This window comes from Panthera onca, chromosome X (genome assembly GCF_046562875.1).
Source record: "Panthera onca isolate mPanOnc1 chromosome X, mPanOnc1 haplotype 2, whole genome shotgun sequence".
NCBI classification, from domain to species: domain Eukaryota; kingdom Metazoa; phylum Chordata; class Mammalia; order Carnivora; family Felidae; genus Panthera; species Panthera onca.
Genome location: NC_138357.1, coordinates 115,151,362 through 115,173,489, shown reverse-complemented (window position 1 = coordinate 115,173,489; position 22,128 = coordinate 115,151,362). Strand labels below are relative to the sequence as shown.

Below are 22,128 nucleotides of genomic sequence, written 5' to 3'. Positions count from 1 at the left end.
GATCATGACCCGAGCCAAAGTCAGATGCTCAACTGACTGAGGCACCCCGGTGCCTCTATCATCCTGTCTTAATTAGCCAGAAAACTTGGAAAGAAAGAAACCTACCCTTTTCAATCATTCAATTACCCTGAGGTACAGATCATATAAGAAAGTCACAAGCAATACTTTGTTCTTTTCCTTTATTTTCTAGTTTTCAAAATAATGAGTTAGATCCCTAGCATTCTCCACAGATAACCAATAAGTTTTATTTTGTTGTATCATTATGAACTCATGAATTTAACCATACTTAATGTGTTGTTGCCAATTCATGGCTGTTTTACCCTTATTGATGACCAAATTGTCAAATGACAAACTTTTCAAAGAAAGATCTATGAATGATACCAGGTATACAATTTAAGGTAACAGATCTACTTTCTGGTTATGACTCAGTGACTCTTTAAGACATGTGAACATTTCAGATGGATACCTAAGTTGCTATTTTTTTTTAATGTTTATTTATTTTGAGAGAGAGAGCGCACACACGAGTTGGGGGAGGGAGAGGAAGAGAGAAAATCCCAAGCATGCTCCATCCTCAGCCCTGAGCCTGACATGAGGTTCAATCCCATGACCATGAGATCTTGGCCTGAGCTGAAACCAAAAGTCGGACCCTCAACGGACTGAGCCACCCAGATGCCCCTACAGTAAGATTTTCTAATAGGAAAGAAAGTGAAACTGTAAAGATATGGTTCCTGCTCTAGAGAAGCTGAGAATCTACTCACAGAGACCAAAGTAAACTCGACAAAATTGGCAACAGCAGGAAACAACATTCAGCATTCAGCCAGAGAAAAACTCCTAAGAGACACAGGACTTGAACTGGGTCTTTTTTTTTTTTTAATGTTTATTTATTATTTTTGAGAGAGAGAAAGAGATAGAGAGAGAGAGAGAGAGAGAGAGAGAGCAGGGGAGGGTCAGAGAGAGAATCCCAGGGAGGCTCCACAATCCATGCATTAGTGGACTCATGCAATTCAAACCCGTGTTGTTCAAGGGTCAACTGTACAACTCAAAAGAGAGTGAAAATGAGTGTGGCATATTCATGGGACAGTAAGCAGACCTCTCACTAAAGCAAGACAGGATGAAGCATTTTTTTAACCATTTATAATTAGAGTTAGGAGATTTTGATTCTGATTTTGTCACAGATTGTTGTAGAACCTGTTGACTTAAACTCCCTGAGTGTCCATTTTTTCACTTATAAAACTAGGAAGGAAAGACAAAATTACCTTTACTAGCTATTTGGTTCTAAAACGTCAATTCTAAGCACCTGACATCTCTTGTGACTTTATTTCTAAAAGGGTTTTTTTTTTCAAAAGTTCAGTCTACTAGAAGATATTCATTCCAAATGAATACTAAAAATACTATCATCTTTGGAAAGTAAATCTTACCTTCATTCTCTGTTTGCCCCCTGATATCCATTTCCGGTATTCTTTCCTACAAGGAGAAAGACCAATTAAAGCCTCCTTTCAGCACATTTCTGAAGAATAGGATTATAAGAAATCAGTTATAGAGTTAAATCATTTTAATCTTTCCTTTGCATAAAAATAAGCTCTGGCACAAAAACAGACACTCAGATCAATGGAACAGAATAGAGAACCCAGAAATGGACCCAAAAACGTATGCCCAACGAATCTTTGACAAAGCAGGAAAGAATATCCAGTAGAATAAAAATAGTCTCTTAAGCAAGTGGTGCTGGGAAAACTGGACAGCGACATGCAGAAGAATGAACCTGGACCACTTTTTTACACCATACACAAAAATAAACTCAAAATGGATGAAAGACCTAAATGTAAGACAGGAAGCCATCAAAATCGAGGAGAAAGCAGGCAAAAACCTCTTTGACTTTGGCCGCAGCAACTTCTACCTCAACACGTCTCCGGAAGCGAGGCAAACAAAAGCAAAAATGAACTACTAGGACCTCATCAAAATAAAAAGCTTCTGCACAGCAAAGGAAACAATCAGCAAAACCAAAAGGCAACCGATGGAATGGGAGAAGATATTTGCAAACGACATATCAGATAAAGGGTTAGTATCCAAAATTCTATAAAGAACTTCTCAAACTCAACACCCAAAAAACCAAATAATCCAGTGAAGCAATGGGCAAAAAGACAGAATATGGACACTTCTCCAAAGAATACATCCAGATGGCCAACTGACACATGAAAAAATGCTCAACATCACTCATCAGAGAAATACAAATCAAAACCACAATGAGAACCACCTCACACCTGTCAGAATGGCTAACATTAACAACTCAGGCAACAGCAGATGTTGGCGAGAATGCAGAGAAAGAGGATCTCTTTTGCGCTGCTGATGGGAATGTAAACTGGTGCGGCCACTCTAGAAAACAGCATGGAGGTTCCTCAAAAAATTAAAAATAGAACTACCCTATGACCCAGCAATTGCACTACTAGGTATTTATCCAAGGGATACAGGTATGCTGTTTCGAAGGGGTACATGCACCCCCATGTGCCTAGCAGCACTATCAACAATAGCCAAAATATGGAAGAGCCCAAATGTCCATCGATGGATGAATGGATAAAGAAAATGTGGTATATATATTCAACGGAGTACTACTCGGCAATCAAAAAGAATGAAATCCTGCCATTTGCAACTACATGGATGGAACTAAAGGGCATCATGCTAAGTGAAATGAGTCAGAGAAAGACAAAAATCATATGACTTCACACATATGAGGACTTTAAGATACAAAACAGATGAACATAAGGGAAGGGAAGCAAAAATCATAAAAACAGGGAAGGGGACAAAACATAAGAGACTCTTAAATATGGAAAACAGAGGGTTACTGGAGGGGGTGTGGGAGGAGGGATGGGCTAAACAGATAAGGGGCATTAAGGAATCTACTCCTGAGATCACTGTTGCACTATATGCTAACTAACTTGGATGTAAATTTAAAAAATAAATTAAAAAAATAAGCTCAGTAGATGAGTAGCTTGCAGAGGCTGGGGAAATAGGGACTAGGGAACGACTACTAATGGGTATGGGTAAGGGGTTTCTTTTGTGGGGTGATAATAATATTCTGGAATTAAATAGTCGTGACAGTTGCACAGCCTTGTGAATACACTAAAAACCACTGAATTATAAACTTTAAAAGGGTGAATTTTAGGAGCACCTGGGTTGCTCAGTCGGTTAAGCATCTGGCTCTTGATTTCGGCTCAGGTCATGATTTCACAGTTCTGGGCTGGCAAGCACAGAGCCTGCTTGGGATTCTCTCTCTCCCTCTTTCTCTGCCCCTCCCTGCTCGCCCACTCTCTCACTCTCTCTCAAAAATAAACATTAAAAAAAAAAATAAAAGGGTGAATTTTATGGTTAAATGAATTAAAAAGAGCAGATGGTAAACTGGTAGAGTTGGGATTCAGCCTGAGGCCTATCCAAAAACCCTCTTAAGCCCATATTTTGGAGTGGTAGAAGTATCACGCCTGTGTTGGTAAAACTTGTAAGAACTGCAAGAGTCAAGTCTTCTAACAAGACAATTATTTGCTCAAAGACATATGTATTATGAGCCGCTAATTCATTCACTAATTCAAACTTTTCCTACATGTCCTCAATATGCCAGGCACTCTACAACAAAGATAAATAATACACTGTCCTTGCCCTCCAACAACTCCATCCAGTCAGAAACAGGCATATGAACAAAACACAGTATGAGTGCTATAAAATATGTACACAAAAATATTGAACATGGCAAAAGGATATCCATCTCCCATTACTCTGTGTGCCTGTGGTCAGAACATGATTATGTGTATAATGGAAGGTAATTTGTTATTTAAGGAAGTCTATGGAGAACACATTCATTAAGCCACCCAGAACACCTTTTGCACCTCTCACTCAACAGACTTAAACTCAAGCATCATCTCTTCAAAACTTGCTCCTTCTGACATTTTTCTCTTACCAACACACTACTCTTCCAGGTACTTGGACTTAAAACCCCAGGTATGACTGAATGTGTGAGGTTCTCTTCTTTCACTCACACATTCAGTCAGTAGTCAACATGCGTGCTCTCATTTCTCTTTCCCCTCACACTGATTTACACCCTCGTTAGCTCCTGCCTAGTTAATACCAGAGCCACCTAACTCCTCTTGCCACAAGGGTCTTTCCCTACCCCAATCTACCCAATACATGACAGGTATGAACTAAGCTGCTTTCTGCCCAAATCACCTTCCTGCTTCAATAATTTCACCATACTGAATTGAACAAAAAAGTCTTCTGCAGGTCTATTTAAGCTAACTCACAATTTCAAAGTCACCTGACGTCTATCACCTACAGCTATCCTATGGCCTGGCTCAAAACTCATCATGCTATTCTATCTGCATAGGATACCTTTTCTTCTTCTGCTCTTGCTGCTGCTTGAAATCCTACCCATCCTTTAAGACCAAACATAAATCCCACCTCTTTCTTATTCCTTTCTATATTACCACCATCTGTTTCCAGGTGTGATATAGTCATTTATTTAAAATTATTTTTTTAATTTTATTTTTAATTTTGTTTAATTTACATCCAAATTAGTTAGCATATAGTGCAACAATGATTTCAGGAGTAGATTCCTTAATGCCCCTTACCCATTTAGCCCATCCCCCCCCCACAACCCCTCCAGTAACCCTCTGTTTGTTCTCCCTATCTATGAGTCTCTTCTGCTGTGTCCCCCTCCCTGTTTTTATATTATTTTTGTTTCCCTTCCCTTATGTTCATCTGTTTTGTCTCTTAAAGTCCTCATATGAGTAAGTCATATGATTTTTGTCTTTCTCTGACTAATTTCACTTGGCATAATACCCTCCAGTTCCATCCACCTAGTTGCAAATGGCAAGATTTCATTCTTTTTGATTTCCAAGTAATACTCCATTGTGTATATATACCACATTTTCCTTATCCATTCATCCATCGATGGACATTTGGGCTCTTTCCATACTTTGGCTATTGTTGATAGTGCTTCTATAAACATGGGGGTGAAAGTGTCCCTTCGAAACAGCACACCTGTATCCCGTGGATAAATGCCTAGTAGTGCAATTGCTGGGTCATAGGGTAGTTCTATTTTTACTTTTTTGAGGAACCTCCATACTGTTTTCCAGAGTGGCTGCACCAGCTTGCATTCCCATATTTAAAAATTATTTACAGAATTCCTATGTGCTTGGCACTATGTGGACAGAATATACAGTCTACTACAAAAGAGCTTAGAAATCCAGTGAGAGACTATTAATAATTATTGAACAAAGAATAAAATACAAACTCTACTAACAGAGGTAAGGGGCGCCTGGGTGGCTAAGTGGGTTAAGCATCCGACTTCAGGTCAGGTCATGATCTCATGGTTCATGGGTTCAAGCCCCGCATCAGGCTCTGTGCTGATAGCTCAGAGCCTGGAGTCTGCTTGAGATTCTGTGTCCCCCTCTCTTCCTGCTCCCTCTCCACTCACACACGCGTGTGCGCGCTCTCTCCAAAATAAACATTAAAAATTTTTTTAAAAAAGAGAGAGGCAAAAGTGGTGCTCTGTGAGAAGACAGAAAGCACAATTAACTGGGAACATATAAGAAGCACATTCAAAGAAGTGGCACTTGACCTGGCCCTTTGAAGATGAGTATTTCAATGAGCAGAGAAGACAGAGAGGAATTTCAGGCTGAAGACACAAAATGAGCGAACACTAAAGAGGCTTCTGCTGGGGCATCTGGGTGGCTCAGTCACTAAAACGCTTCAGTGTCCGACTTCAGCTCAGGTCATGATCTCACGGTTCATGAGTTCAAGCTCCACATCAGACTCTCTTGCTGTCAGCGTGGAGCCCACTATCTCCCTCTCTCTGTGCCTCCCTGGCTTGCACGCACACACACACACACTCTCTCTCCCTCTCAAAAATAAACAGTAAAAATTGTTTTAAAAAAAAAGAAGAAAAACTGAGCAATGGGTCACACATAGAAGGTATAGCCAGGTTCCAATGTTCTTCTCTCAAATCTCTAAACCATAACTGAATTCTTTTTTTAAATTTTTTTTTATATAATTTGTTATCAAGTTAGCTATCATACAGCATATACAGTGTGCTCTTGGCTTTGGGAGAACCATAACTGAATTCTTAATCTCAACTGGTATCAATTGCTCCCATTAGTTGAGTAAGTAATCTTGTAATTCTAGAAGATGAAGATGTGTGTGCAGAGATGATTAAAAGTAAATCCTTGAAGACCTAAATAAATAAATCCATGTACCATGTACACAAGTTGGAAGATTTCTTGAATAGGCATAAAAATACACTAACCACAAAAGAAAATATTGATAAACTAGATTTAATAATTTATCTAAAGGCAATATTTAATCAAGATGGAGTGGCATTAGGGGCACCTGGGTGGCTCAGTCGTTTAAGTGATTTCAGCTCAGGTCATGATCTCACAATTTGTGAACTCAAGCCCCACATCGGGCTCTGTGCTGACAGCTCGGAGCCTGGAACCTGCTTTGGATTCTGTGTCTCCCTCTCTCTCTGCCCCTCCTCCATTCACACTGTTTCTCTCTCTCAAAAATAAAATAAACATTAAAAAAATCTTTTTAAAGATGGAGTGGTATTGGCATAAGGATTGACATACAGACCAATGAAACAGACAAAGCCTTAAAAGATGCACATATATATAGTGAACAGATTTTCAACACAAGTACCAAGGTAATTTAATGGAGAAAGGGTAGTTTTTGTTTTTTAACAAATGGTACTAGAACATTTCCATATACCAAAAAATGGAAAAAAAAAACCCACTTATCTCACAAGTTAACGCACAAAAACTACCTTGAAACAGATCATAAATCTAAACGTAAAGCCTACAACTATAAAATTTCTAGAAGAAAACAGAGACCTCATGACTCTAAGTTTTGCCATAATTTCTTTTACAAAAAAGCACAACACATAAAAAATTGAAAAACTGAACTTTATCAAAACTAACAACTGCTCTACAAGTGATACTGCTAAGAAAAGGATAAGCCATAGAATGGGAGAAAATACTTGCAAAATACTATCTGATAAAAGATCTACATCCAGAATACATAAAGAACCTTCACAACTCAATTTTAAAAAGGCAAACAGCCCAATAAAAACATAATTGGTAAAAGATTTGGACAATCATTTCACTAAAGAAGATACACAAATGGCCAAGAAGCATGTGAAAAGATACTCAACATTAGTATTCAAGGAAGCATAAATTAAAACCACAATGAAATACCACGACACAAATGGCTAAAATTAAAATAGCTGACAATACCAAATGTTGGTAAGGATGTGGAACAACTAGAACTCTGATACATTGCTGGTGGGAAAATAAAATAAGTATTTCTATAAAAACAGAACTTTCTTAGAATTAAATGCAAAGCAAATATTCCTAATTTCAAAATCAATGCTTTGGAATCCAAACCACTTATTTTAAAGGTAGAACCACAGACCAAGGAATAAAATACTCGACTTATCCCCAGATAAAGATAGGAAGAATTCCAGATCCCTTTAGTTTGAGATTAGCCATTTAGATAAAATCAGCTCTTTCAGAGTTTGGAAACTTTTCCTTTTCAATTATCATAGTCACTCACTCAGCACCAGTGAACAGACATATCTTCTTGTGAAGTCCAAAGCCTTCAGTACACAAAAAGAACTCAAACAGTTTAGGAAATGAGTCAGTGACTCATTAAGCTTTCCCTTTCAGTAATCATGGTGTTAAAATGCAGTGAGTTGTTTGAAGACACCATCCAGACTCTTAACTATAGAGAATAAACTGATGGTTACCAGAGGGGAGGTGGGTGGGGGTAATGAGTAAAACACGCGATGGGGATTAAGGAATGCACTTGTCCTGATGAGCACTGGGTGATGTATGGAATTGCTGAATCATGATGCTGTATACCTAAAACTAATATAACACTTCATGTTAACTATATTGGAATTAGAATAAAATAAAATGTGAGCTTGGGTACACTGTAGTAATTTAAGGATTCTTTCAGGGTCACAATAAAATCAAAATCATTTGCCCTAAACATTCTTCTTTCACTATAGACAGGCTTTACTGTTTTCCCTCTTAAGCCATATAGCTTCCATATTTCACTACACCAATAATTTCACTGTTAAATGAAATAATTTTCCCTTTAAGAGAATATGCCCCTGTTTCTGTCTTTATTTCCTTTATATATATTCCAGAGCACCTAGAACAGTGCTAAGCACAAGGTAGATTCAAACTGAATACTTGAGTGAATATTTACCAATCTTTAATAAAATATTTATTTTCAAATATTCTGAAATTCATACATTTTGTTGGAGACTTGTTTTCCCTCCTCACTCTCCGCAATATGCCTACAATACAAGGTTTATATTTGGCATATGCAAATGCATAAATTCTCATTTAATCTAGGCACTAGATAAAAAATCAAGTGAATGCTTGAGCTTACTTTTGAGCAAATAAAAACTTCTGTGTTAGAAAGTATTACTGGAGGGGCACCTGGATGGCTCAGTCAGTAAAGCATCTGGCTCTTGGTTTCAGCTCAGGTCATGATCTCATGGTTCACAGGTTCGAGCCCTGCGTTGGGCTCTACACTAATAGCAAGGAGCCTGCTTGGGATTCTCTCTCTCTTCCGCCCTCTCTGCCCTTTACCTGGACTCTCTCTCACAAAATAAATAAAAATAAACTTTAAAAAGTTAAGAAAGAAAGAAAGAAAGAAAGAAAGAAAGAAAGAAAGAAAAAGAAAGAAAGAAAGAAAGAAAGAAAAGAAAAGAAAAGAAAAGAAAAGAAAAAAGAAAAAAGAATTATTGGGGCACCTGGATGGCTCAGTTGGTTAAGGGTCTGACTCTTGATTTTGGCTCATGGTTCATGGGTTCTGCACTAAAAGTGCAGAGCCTGCTTGGGATTCTCTCTCTGCCCCTCCCTCACTCAGATGCGTGCTCTCTCTCAAAAATAAATAAATAAACTTAGAAAAAAATTACTAACTACTTAAACTATCTTAAACTCCCAACTTCCATGCACTATTCAGCAAAATATTACAGCCTCCTCCTTGTTACAAAAATGCCCAAACCTTAAAGAGAAAAAAATTAAATTCCCTAATGGGAGAATGGATAATTCCATAACAAAGAAACAAAGCAAATACACAAACTGCTTCTTTAATGCCTCTCAAACTACAATCCACTTAAACCAATCAAAAGAATAACCTTTTTTTAATCACTTGAACACATGACTTTACAGACAAGTGGGCATAATCCCATGTGTCAGGAGTTTATGCCCATACAAATAAATAAAGAAAGGCCGCTGCTCTCCGGACGCTCCCCAGCATGGCTCTCAGGCTGTGTTTTCACCCAACATTTAACAGATATCAAAGCAAATTTTGTATAATACAAGTTGTTTACCTGCTCATCTCTTCTCACATATTAAGTGGTTGAGAATACAGGCCACACGTTACTCTTCCTTATACCTCCCCCACGGCTAGCACAAAACCTTGCACTTAAAAAAATTCTGAAACATTCAATGATAGTGACTAAAATTACACTATAAATGTATAAATAGACTTGTACAGGATTACATGAGTAAAAGATTATTTAAGCATGAAGAGAAACAGGACATTTAATAGGTTATTAATAAGGCTTACCCAGGAGGGCAAAGATGCTAGTGTGTGCTGAGGGGAAAGGGAGTGTATTTTATAAATATACCCTGCATGATATAACCCTATTTGTATAAAATTGTATGTAAGTTTGCATAAAGTAACACAAAAATATTTTGGTGATCTTCCTTTCTTACATTACAGAGTGGTAAGATTTTAGGTGACCTTAATTTTGTTGTATTTTTATGCATTATTTGTATGCTCTACAATGGGATGTATGAAATAATAATTAAGTCATTTTCATTGTGGGGGGGGGGGGAATATATCCTGATAGTTTTTTTTTTAATAATCCTTTAATGCTGTTATATTAAGTTCTGTTTATGCAATGCTGGCCTATGGCATATGCTTAACAAATTATATATTCTTTTTTTTTTAATTATTTTTTTGAGAGAGACAGAGAACGAGCAGGGGAGGAACAGAAAGAGAGGAAGACACAGAATCTGAAGCAGGCTCCAAGTTCCAACCTGTCAGCACAGAGCCCGATGAGGGGCTTGAACTCACGAACCACGAGACCATGACCTGAGCCAAAGTCAGATGCTTAACCGACTGAGCCACCCAGGCCCCCAACAAATTATATATTCTTAAACAATTTATGCTGCCATGATTAGTGGTAGCCATATCAATTACACAGAAATAATATTTTAAGTGGTCAAAGCCATTACAAGTTACTTCACCTCCCTCACTCCTGGTTTTCCCATGTGTAAATTAAGGCAAATACCACTTACACTTCTTAGTATAGTCGTGAAAATTAAAATGAGATAGTGTAGGTGGAGCACCGAGCATACTATCTGAAACAAATGGAAGCTCAAAGGCTGATTTCTACCCCACCCCATCTGTCCTAATTAAAACTCCCTGAGAGCAGTGAGTTTCGGCATTAACACTCAACATTAATTATGTTATAAAATGACACTGTGTTCCTACTTTGATTCCTGAGCATTACTTAATTATTCTCTTCCAAAGTACAGACCATAAAGGTGTTCTATAAACAGAAACACTAAGTTTAAATCACTCTTAAATTAAGCAGCAATAAGTAAATAAATATACATATGCTTTTTATAATGCCCAGGCATATAATTACCAAAGAAAGCAGTTGCCATCTACTAACCAGCATTATTAGAATACATACATTCTAGCTAAAGCCAAAAGAAACTGGATGTCACCCAGTGTTGGTTGACTTTGAGGCCTAATTATTCATGAATTTCCTTTAGGGGTTGATGAGTACTGAAAATAGCTTTTGGCCCTTTGTGAACCAAAAGAGCCTTTGTGGACTTCTAGAAACTGGAATTGTTTTTGGGGTTTGTTTGTTTGTTTTTTACACACACACATCACCCCCCCCAAAAAATTAAAAGGTAAGTAGAAGGAAAAAAAATCACCTATAATCCCCTCATCAAACAATATGTGCCATTAACCATCTGTTACCAGGTATATATCCTTTCAATGAAAAATCATATAAGTAAATCCATATATAATACACATTTGAACCACTTTTAAATATACACTTTCCAAATTCCATATATCAATAATCCTCAAATAAAATTCTGCCCATAATTCATAAAGCCAACACTTTTAGTTAAAATAAAAACTGGACAATAATAAATGCCTTTTAAAAGTTCGTGCCTTAAGAAAAAACTCCATTATTCTCAAGATTAACACTCAAAACAGGAGAAAAATTAGTGCTTATTTTGTAATCTAAAAAGTGAAAAAACACCATGGAAGATGAAAATATATTTACTAGAACATTGGGTTAATTTTTAAATTTATATTTATCAAACATTTTTTAAGAATGTTTGATCACCAAAACTTTTCACCATTTCTATATAATTGTTATATTCTATACCATGCTTTTAAAAAGGATTAGCAGCTGCAAGATAAAAACATACTTATAAAAGGGTGGAGCATTCATTATTAAAAAGAGCAAATAAAAATGTACTAGTTGGAAAAAAAATGAGTACCCAACCTGAATGATTAATTTCTCTCTGGTCTATATAAAGTTTCACTACAAGATAAAAATACATACAAATTCAATAGGATAAACATCTTCCTAGGACTGAGTAATCAGGAGGAATATGTACAGGTCCTAATGTAAAGGAATACTGGTTAATTTAATAGAAACTATCTTTGACTATAATTTAAGAAAACATAAAAGTTCTATTGTCCCTCTTAAAATGCCCCAGCATTACACTGTAATTCACTCATGTCTTTCTTCACAATACAAAAGCAGAGATTATAGAAGTCTAAAGAATAGACCATGATCTATTGGTAAATACTGGACAACATCAACTCATAGATGAATCCCCAGTGCCTCAAATAAAGAGGTTGTGCAGCTAAGAACATACCTATATGACTTACATACCAGATATGCAGAAAGCACAGCTGCTGTCTTTCTGGAAAAAATTAAGAGCCTAACATTCTTTTAGAAATAAAGACGCACCTCACACAGTCGTCATCTATAGAGGAAACAACAGAAAAGCTTAATTTTGCTCTGAATATACTTTGAAGTGCTTCAGCACTTTTAAGGACTCAAATAAGACTCCTAAAGTTGTTCTCCATGTTATACGAGAGAGAAAATTTGGACAAGAAAAAAAATTAAAAGCTTTGTTTTTGCCAGCTTATAGAGAAGTTGCTTCACTGAATGCATATAAGGAACAACTTCACTGCATTAAGTCTTTTTTCGAATGTAAACCATCCAAAAAAAGGTATTAGGTCAGCACTATTTTATAATAAGTGTCTGACATTTGACATTTCTTTTACCTAAATACCAGTTACACTAAACCTAGCTGCTGTATCTAGCAGACTTTGAACAAGCATCAGGATCTTTTACAAAACCATTTGTTTTGAAGACTGTATCTTCTTGCAGAATTCGGAGCTGATAAGAGATCAACAAATGCTTTGAAAAATCCTGCACTGTCTTCAGCCATTTTCTCAATACGATTTAACAATGTAAACAATGATTAATAGTGGAATTATTAAACCTACAATTCCCATTGCTCTGAACTGATTCTGAAGAAAAGTCTACTTCCCCCCGCCCCCCAGAGTTTTAAAGAACTATTTAGCAAGTTAATGAATCTATAATTCCAAGATTACAGGGCCTTTCCATTACTTGTTTGCTTCGGGTTGTTTGTTTGCTTTTCCTTTGTTTTGTTTTGTTTTAAAGATAAGGTAATACACCTTGAGTCTCTAATTAGAGACCACTATCTGAAGAGTCCGTGAGGGTAAACATTTTGACAAGGGCAGGAATTTAACAAGGAAGAAATCTCCCAGGGCTCTTTTCAACTTTAGGCCATTGATCAGATGTTATAAAATGAATGGAATTATATAGAATCTCAACCTGAGAGAGTATAAAAATAAACAAAATACAGATGTTAAGCTGAAAAAGATAAATCCGTTCCCAAACCAACAGCAAAGTTTGCAAAAGTCCCATAGGTGGGAATATGTAATGTCCAAACTTGAGCATTTATTATTAGACTTGTTCACTGAACCTCCCATCTGGCAGATATTAATATCCACATTTTTTGAAAGAGCTAAGTGGCCTTAAATTGAGACAACATCCAATTTTTATCAGTGTAGAAAAAATTCTCTACTATACTATACATTTACCAGACTAACCTTTTCCTGATGACTAAGATTTTGGTAATAAATATAACAACACCTAAAACACAAAAAGTTTCTGGGATACCTTACTTTTTGCAACATTCCTTTGTTTCCTACAACTGCTTTCCAAGACCCTAATTCAGACACCAGACCCAATTTCAGTGTTTCAGTCCTTACTCTCCTTGACACTTCAGGAGCGATAGGTCACCCCTCATAACAGACACCTCTCATCTCTGAGCCTCAGATTCTCTGGTTGTCCTACCTCTATTATCTCTCTGCATCTACTTCCTCCTTCTGTCCTAGCCGTTGGTCTCAAATCACTTAGTCTCTTCCTCTAGATTCTAGTAATTTTAGAGTCTAGAATCTCATTCTATACTATGGTTGATGCAACACTCCTATGTGGATGACTCATATATCAGCATCTCTACTCCCCAATCTCTCTCCAAAATTTCTCGTCAATTGAACATCAGTCTAAATGTCTCACAACGACCTCAAACATTACATATTTAAGAAATCAAACTCTTCTGCCTTCCAAAATAAGTGACTCTTCCTCTGCTTCCTTTTTTAATAGGCATTACTAATACCCAATCTTTCTGAATTAGAAGTCATCTTTGATTCTCTTCCTCATTTGTCCAGTATCTTACCAATTACCAAGTTCTGCTGATTCTTAAAGATCAGAAAGCTGGTGTGAAAGAAAAATGATTCAAACCTAAGTCTGTAAGACACCAAAAAGACAGGGTTTCAATACACTGCTCATACTTTAAAAGGGAAAAATGAGACATACCATGCATCCTGGATAGACTGGATCCATGAGGCAGGAGAAAATAAAGATTATGGTCCCTAGGGTCTAACAGTGGTGGTGATGAAAATGGTAATAATAAATACTGAGAGTTGTCACTTACTGAACTCTTGCTAAATGTCTGTTAACCTACTAGGGCATTTATATACACTTTTCCTACCTAAAGCTTATTATAAGCTTGTAGGGTTGTTACTGTTATTAATGTCCACTTAAAAGTTAAGAATATTGAGGCTCAGGGTGCCTGGCTGGCTCAGTCAGTAGAGCGCACAAGTCCTGATCTCAGGGTCAGGAGTTCAAGTCCTATGTTGGGTGTGGAGACTACTTTAAAAAAAAATGTTTTTAATGCTCTTATTTATTTTTGAGAAAGAGAGAGAGCGGGAGAGGGGCAAAGAGAAAGAGGGAGACTCAGAATCTGAAACACTCCCCAGGCCCTGAGCTGTCAGCACAGAGCCTGACGCAAGGCTCAAACTCATGAACCACAAGATCATGACCTGAGCCAAAGTCAGATGCTTAACTGACTGGGCCACCCAGGCACCCAAAAAATTTTTAAAAAATAAAAAGAAAGAATATTGAGGCTCAAATATCTGCACAAGATCACCCAGTTAGATTTGGATCTAGGTCCTTGAATGCTTAACCATTTGCTAAAGTTCTTCTGTTATGTTTATGTACATGCTTTATCTCCCCGGGCAGATGTAAGCTTTTAGGGGCAGTATTATGTCTGGATCATCTTTGTATCCTCCTGTGCCTACCCACAGGGTCTATCATAGGTAGGGCCCTCTAAATGTTTGCTAAATGAGTAAATATAATCTGCTGTGCTACAGGTTACTTATACCTAAACCATACAGTCCCAGGACACTGTGGTTTAAAAAAAAAAAAAAAAAAAAAAAAAAAAAAAAAAAAAAAGGAGGGGGGAGAGCTTTTCTTTTGGCTGTCATTATTGTTCTTCTCTGTTCCTTTCTGCAATGTCTAATCTGCTGTGGCTAAATTTACACAAGTCTAGGTCATGGGCCACGGAGAAAATTCTGTGAGATGAGACAGAGTCCCTCACTCCCCACAACATCCTCCTTCCCAACACCTAATAGACCTTTTACTTTTTACTCTGAATTTGATTTCTAGGCTGTATGAGGTCTCAAAAAGACAGGCCCCAAGTGTAAATTGGTCGCTATTATAGGTGTGGGTATTTTAAGGGAGATCAACTAGCAATATATGCTATACCAGAACTCAGTTGATAAATTCCAATTACATTGTAGTTGAAACTAAAACACATGCTTTAAATCAATATTCAAATGCACAAAAAGGAAAAGACAGTCACTACACACAAATAATTTGGTTGCATAAATATTTTATTACATCCCCTTGGGAAGTTTCAAGGCTAGGAGAAGTTCACAAATATGCTTGCTGGTATTTTTAAAGAAAATGTTGGAAGAAGTGATAAAGTTATACACACACATAATTCACCAGAGACTATTAGTGAAATACCACAACTTTTTTTTTCTTTTTTAGTCTATCTTGTTATAACGACACTCATCTCAAAATTGAATAACAAACAAAAAAGCTCTTCTTTACTGTCCTGTCAATATGTAAGATGATGATGGGGAAGCCTGAGTTAACTGCGTTTAAGACAGCACCGTTAAGTTTTTCATTTTGACTTCAAAACAGTTTATTACTTTGGTTTCAACAAGTGTTTCACATTTATACCTAAATGCAAAAACTCGGATTGATTTAAGTGAAATACATTAAAGCTACATATTTTCCTTTGACAAAGAACAGCTGGCTCTTTTAACTTTAACTTTTTTTTTGCTTCTGGTAATGGTGATTATCCTAACACAGGATAGAAAAAGTGTATATATCCATCGTATAGCCATACATAACTTGTTGGAATTGGACATGATTCATTACTTAAAGATTTCACAAATACCTACTCAATTCACTCAAGTAAATAATCAAATTTCCCCTTTTCTGCATTATCTATAAAAGTAATCAGAAAAAAAACCTCTGAATTCTAATGTTGTAACTATAAAATTCCATCTCTGAATTGTGAATAATCAATATTAAGAATGAACATTTTTGGTAGTGAAGATTTATTAAATCTAGCCTCCTGGAGGAAATTAAGGTTTCTAGAGGAACAATTTTAATTTTGCTTTAGTAAAGTCTACCCCAACAAATTAGAAATTAATCTTTTTCTGTGCAAAACAAACCCAAGAAGAAAATAACTTTTTAGGAATTTTTAATTTAAGTTATCTAAAAAATTATAGTCTACAAGTTGAAATAATTATTTATTTGCAAATTTAAAATAATTTATGTGAAAGCTATGTATTTACTTAAGAAGTATGTTATTTCAGAAAACAGATAACTGAAAGACAAGTCAAGGGTTGCCAAAATCCCAGTTTATAGTTGTAAATTCCTAAGGTTTTAAAGCACAGCCACAGGCTAATTGCCCAAAGACCTGCTGCCCACCGACATTTGCGGAGGACTGAAGTTAATAGCAGGGCATGTCAATTTACTACAGGCAGCTCTCAGTGCGACATTTTGACAAAAGAACTGGGTCAGGTTACAGCCTGTTCCTATTATCACAGCAGTCTAGATTTATGGTTTCTAACACCAGCCCTACAAGAAATAATGGAAATGATGACAACAACAATCCCTGCTAGACAACAGACTACAGAAAAGCATGCAATAAACCACAATCTGAAGTGATCAGAAAACTAAACATCCCTCACAATACTTAAAACATGAGGCAGGTGTCAGTAAATTATTCATTTAAGTTATTTCTACAACCTCTCAAAATATCAACCCAAAAAATCTCAAATCAGAGTTTCTAATCTAAAACACAGCAAAATTTAAAGTACTTGATACTTACCAGTATCAAGTACTGCATTTAAATTCTTTTAATAATCATCAAAGACGATGTGTTTCATTTGAACAGATTTATGAAACTATACCAAGTTAATAAAAAATAAAGATAATATTGATCATTTTTTTTCAAATAACATTAAAGTGTATTAATACTCCAAATAATACTTTAATCTTTCAAATGGAAGAAAAAAAGACAGTTTCACAGCAAAAAGCGTATGTTTACAACTGTACAGAGAGGCAAGGTAACAGAAGAAACACATGTGACTCATTAATTTAAAAATAAAGGTACAATCAAAATCTTAAACTAGCTTAAAATGATGAAAGGTAAGAAAAGTGACCAAATGTTAAAGAAAGTAAGAACCCTGTCAATACACGTACCTAATTTAAAAGACTCTGTCAAGGCTACAAGGTACAATTGAAGCTGTTTATGTCTGGAATTCAGCACTAGTTAATCCTTACAAGAAACGGAGGTTGAGAAAAATCAAATATGTATTCTAAAGAAAAGAGAGCCCCACCAACTTTTCTGTGAGAAAATAAAGTATCCTAAAGGTATGCCCTAAATTACAGTGTATCTGTCCCTTCTGAAGTTTACAATGGCACATTACCACAAAAGGTGGGCACTCTTTCCACTCTTACAACAATTTGCTCCTATAAACTTAGGAAGGGGCAGAGCCACAGCCATAAACACAGGTCACAAGTAGTAGTAGTCAAATGCTCTCTATCTTTAAATGTTTCCTAGCTCTTTACTCATAAAAACGCTTATTTATTTATTTTTTTTTTACTCTTTGGTTAAATAAGGAATTCATCTAGCCTAGGTGAGATGAGTGTAAAATTAAATTGAACAGCACCATCATATAAACTGCTTAAAGGAGCCTCAAATCTTTTGCTTTTCACACAATAAGATACCCTCATTTTTTACATCAAAACCTTACCACCACATGCCCAAAAAATGAAAGTAGAGGAAAGGTTTAGGGATGGACATATATTTCGTAGAAATCATTTAGCATAAAAATCACTCATATTATTATTTCTAAGGTGGCCAAGGTTTACTTACGTTAGACAACATAAAGACAAAAGAAGCAAAAATGCCTTACCCATGAAAACCAAAGAGCATATGCACATTCCAAATCTTAGATGGTTTTTCTAAAATTATTTTCAAGTTATCCAGCTTTAAGAACCATCACCTCTGCTATCTTTTTAAAAATGAGATGTTATCACTATAGTAAAGGCATTTCTATACTTAGAGTAACCAAAGCCCAAACAAGTTAGAGCCTGGAAAACTTACCACTAAATTATACCAACCTATTCTAATGTAAGATAAACAGCAGTGGTTTCTTTCATCTATTTCCCTAAGACAAAAGGATCATAAATATTAAGACCCCAAGCCAGAAAAGGGTGAACTTTTTCTTTCAAAATCATCAACATCAGCCATTTTCAAAATTTCCAGGGTTTTGGTTCCTGAAATTAACTATCACTCCAAATCCTGAGATATTATGTAGTAATTTTCAGACATTAATAATGTTCTTAAAATTCTTAGGGGTGCTTGATTTGCTCACTTCAAACTACAAAACATCTTCTGGCAATGCCAGACCTATATTCACACCATAGTCTCATGGTTCTAACACTGATGGCTGGCAGACTTTGTTCATATCTTGTGTATCGTAAAAACCAGGAATATGATTATGAGGAGACAATGAAACTCCCAGGGAAGTGAACTAAAAGAGAAACTGACCTCAGATTTCCATTCACAGCTGGAATCAGAATAGAGCTGGCATAAAGGGGAAAAGAAAAGGGAGGCAGACAGGGTAACCTGGCAAAAAAAAAAAAAAAAAAAAAAAAAACCACACACAAAAAAACAAAAAAACACAACACTAGAGGCCACTAATAAAACTTAAAGAACAGAGGATCCTTTGCATCCTCTAATGTTCCAGTTACTAAAGTTACAAGAATAATTTCTATTAACCCAAAGAGAGGGGCAGTAAAATATTCAGGTGAAATTTCTTCCTCTCTCCCTCTCTCCCCAACCCCCGCCCCAAGAGCTCAAACTAAAATTGGAATTTGGATTTTCCTTAAATGGAACAACGGGCTACATCATTTTCATTCAAAAGACTTGGTATTTATTCAGCCTTTTCAAGGCACTTTACTATCATCAATTATTTCTCCATGAGGCAGCGCAGGATTACCCTGACCATTTCACTGATGCGGAAACAGACACCAACAGCAAAGGGAACGGGGGGCAGGAAGAGGGGAGATAGGAAGCATCTGGGAGGAACAGGCAGGCAGCTAAAAAGGAACAAACCCAAAAGAAAATGAATCACATCTGGCTCATAGCTGGCCATCATAACCCTTGTTATTTTTGAGCTCAGAGATTTCTGAAACATTTTGAAAAAATAAAGTGCTCTAAATTATCAGTTACAGTCTAAACTACTTACTTGGCCATAGAAATGAAGTTATTTAGCATTAAAAAAGACCCAATCTCCAAAGCACATAGATTTCAATTTATACCAATAATTCATTTTTCTTCTCAAGCCTAACCAGTATGTTTATCTGTATGACCTAGAAAATAATCTTTCATAAAAATGTACAGCTTTATTTAATCATAAAGAGGCACAAAGTTAGTATCACACAAATCAGAAATAATTCAGTTACACCCAGAATTTTGTTTAGAGAATTATGACCAAAACACTGACTCCCTAAATTTGCCTTAAAATAAAATAACTACTTGTTTTACATTCATACTGATTTTCTTAGCTATAACTTTGAAATGTTCAGGAATAAAGTACTGATAGGAAGCCTTAAACACCCAAAAGCCAACAAGCACAGCCTCTGAATGAAAGCAACTTGAACCAAACTCCATACTACAGACAGCACAGGCACTTAATAAAGATGTATTGATTGAAACATAAAAAGACTGACCAATTGCCTCATGATAAAAACTGATACCACCTCTTTAAGACTGACTCCAATGATTTTTGTACATATCATGACATCATTAGCTTTAAGGCAACCTCACACATAATGTAGTTCAGTTACATTAATCTTTTCTTCCAAATAATTTCAAAACAAATCAACTTCTCTAAAGGAAACAGATATGCACACTTAAGCTTGTAAAGTTGCGTGATACATACGACATTCATTCAAAAATTTCAAAGCAGTTTTAAAAGTGTTTAAGGCTTTGAAAAAAAAATCTATCACACTGTTTTGAAGACAATGGATAAAACTATAGCCAAACGAATACAAAGCATCAGGTGAGTGCTCATAAATTCACTCCTTTCTCAAAATCCCAACTGGACTTGTTTCCAAAAACTTATTTTCACAATCCTCCCATTAAATATACAAAATCACAGACTGAAAAAACACAGATCCTTGGAAATACTTTATTTCATGAGTAATTAAGAAAAAGAATGGCAAGAAAGGCAAAATTGTCATTTTTGAAGAACATTCCCAAGCACCGCTGTTGAAAAGAATTAAATCAGTCTATGAACTACTGTTATAATACAATTGCTTGTCACAGAAAGTTGTACTCCGTAAATGTTATATGTCTTATAATACTCTTTGCCCAAAACAGAAATATGAATAGCTGTGCGAGCATTAAAAATGGAGCATCTGCAGTTGTTTTGGTAAAGAAAACTATCCCTGACAATTTTGTGTAAGGAAGTATACACTTTCCCTGCCTTAGTTTCCCCCTATTAACAGATCCATCCACTTTCTAGAGATATCCTAATGTCACCTTAACAGATAAATCATAAATGCTAATCTAGTTCTTCAAGATCAAGGCTAATTTCAAATTATAATCACACTTTGTAATGAACGACAAGTGTTCTACAACCTTAAAAAAAAAAAACAAGTCTTAAATGGGAATTTGTAAATACCGGTGCTGGCCAAATATTTGGGGGCGGGGGAGGGGGCAAATTACAGCCCTCTAAGCTATGCAGAACCTCGAAGTGCAAAATCTATTAAATTTGCCTGCTAGTTCTCCCTCTGGCTATTTGGCGATTTTTACACTAGGATGCAGCACAACCACTAGCCAGGTGGAAAAAGCCAAGAACGCTATCCCTTAAGAAGGCACTAATGGTCCCTAGACCAGGTCATGCCGCGAAAGCACAGCGGCCGCCTCGCAGCTCTTCGGGACTGGGAGCTCCGCTCTCCGCGCCCCCCCCCCCAAACACGCAAGGAGGGCCGCACCCCTCCCGCCCTACTTCTCCCCTGAGAGAGAGCCGCCGGCGCCCCCACCCCCACCCCCTCGCCCAACCTCCGGGAGTCCCGGGGCTCGAGTCCGACGGGCACCTGGCGCCGGGACCCGAGCCCGCGCTCCGCCACAGGCGCATCCTTCCGGGCTAACGTTTCCCTCCCAAACTCCAAAAGTTATCTCACAAGTCCCGGAAGGCAACCGGGCGGGCTTCAGCCCAGACCACGCAAAGTCATCCCGCCTCCTCAGCCCCACCGCCCGCCGGCGCTGCCCCCGGGCCCCAGCTCGCCCCCCACCCCCAGCCCAGCCCCACCCACAGCAAGAGGATGCTCCGAAGAGTGCTGTCCGCGCTTCGGGCCAGGGGGGCAGCTAGAGAGCGACACGGCGACCAAACACCGCCCGAGGGATGGGCCCGTGACCCGCGACGGGGCCCCGGGGGAATGTGAGGGGCTGCGCAAAAGCGGCTATGAGGCGTCGCGGAGGGCGCTAAATGGGGCAGGGGAGCCCTGGCCTCTGGCGTGAGGCTGCCGAAGGTGGGCCACGCGGGTAAGGAGCCAAGATAAGGCCGGACCCCGCGGGGCGGTAAGGGGGCGTTACTCACGCGGGACGCGCCGCGGAGGTCTCCCGGCCACCCGACCGCCCGCGGAAAACGACCAGAGACCAGATGCCACGGCTCCGCCTCTCTGGTCTTCACGGGGCCCACAGTCGCCACGCACCTTCGAGTCTCGTCAGCGAAAGGAGCGAAATTGTGACACTGGTCCCGCGAGCCGGTACCGGTCTTCACACCGCCGCCGCCATATTTGAGAAGCCGCGCGCGGAGCCGCGCATGCCCCGCAACCGCCACCGCCGCCCCGCCCCCGCCCCGGCTGGCCCGCGTGCTCGGCGGTTGCCGCAAGCACGCCCTATGACCGCCGCCGCGTGCGGGGCCCGAGCTGGGGGCACTGCCGGAAGGCCGCGTGAGCGGTGGCGGGCGAAGAGACGCTGCGAGCCCAGGAAAGCCCTGGGTAGTTTTCCTTCATCCTCCCCCCACTATCTGCCCTCCCGCCAAAAAAAAAAA

The 22,128-nt window shown here is 38.0% G+C and overlaps 1 protein-coding gene across 3 annotated transcripts in view; it reads right to left on the bottom strand.

Moving 5' to 3' along the window:
* Window positions 1-21,873, bottom strand: part of SCML2 (Scm polycomb group protein like 2) — a 103,208-nt gene extending 81,335 nt beyond the window's left edge. For all 3 annotated transcript variants that reach the window (XM_081793861.1, XM_081793862.1, XM_081793863.1), the window contains exons 1-2: window positions 21,788-21,873; window positions 1,419-1,464 (exon numbers count right to left, since the gene is read on the bottom strand). In XM_081793861.1, the coding sequence (XP_081649987.1) occupies window positions 1,419-1,449 (31 nt within the window). In that variant the 5' untranslated portion in view covers window positions 1,450-1,464; window positions 21,788-21,873. The remainder of the gene's footprint in view (window positions 1-1,418; window positions 1,465-21,787) is intronic.
* Between the last annotated feature and the right edge of the window lie 255 nt (window positions 21,874-22,128).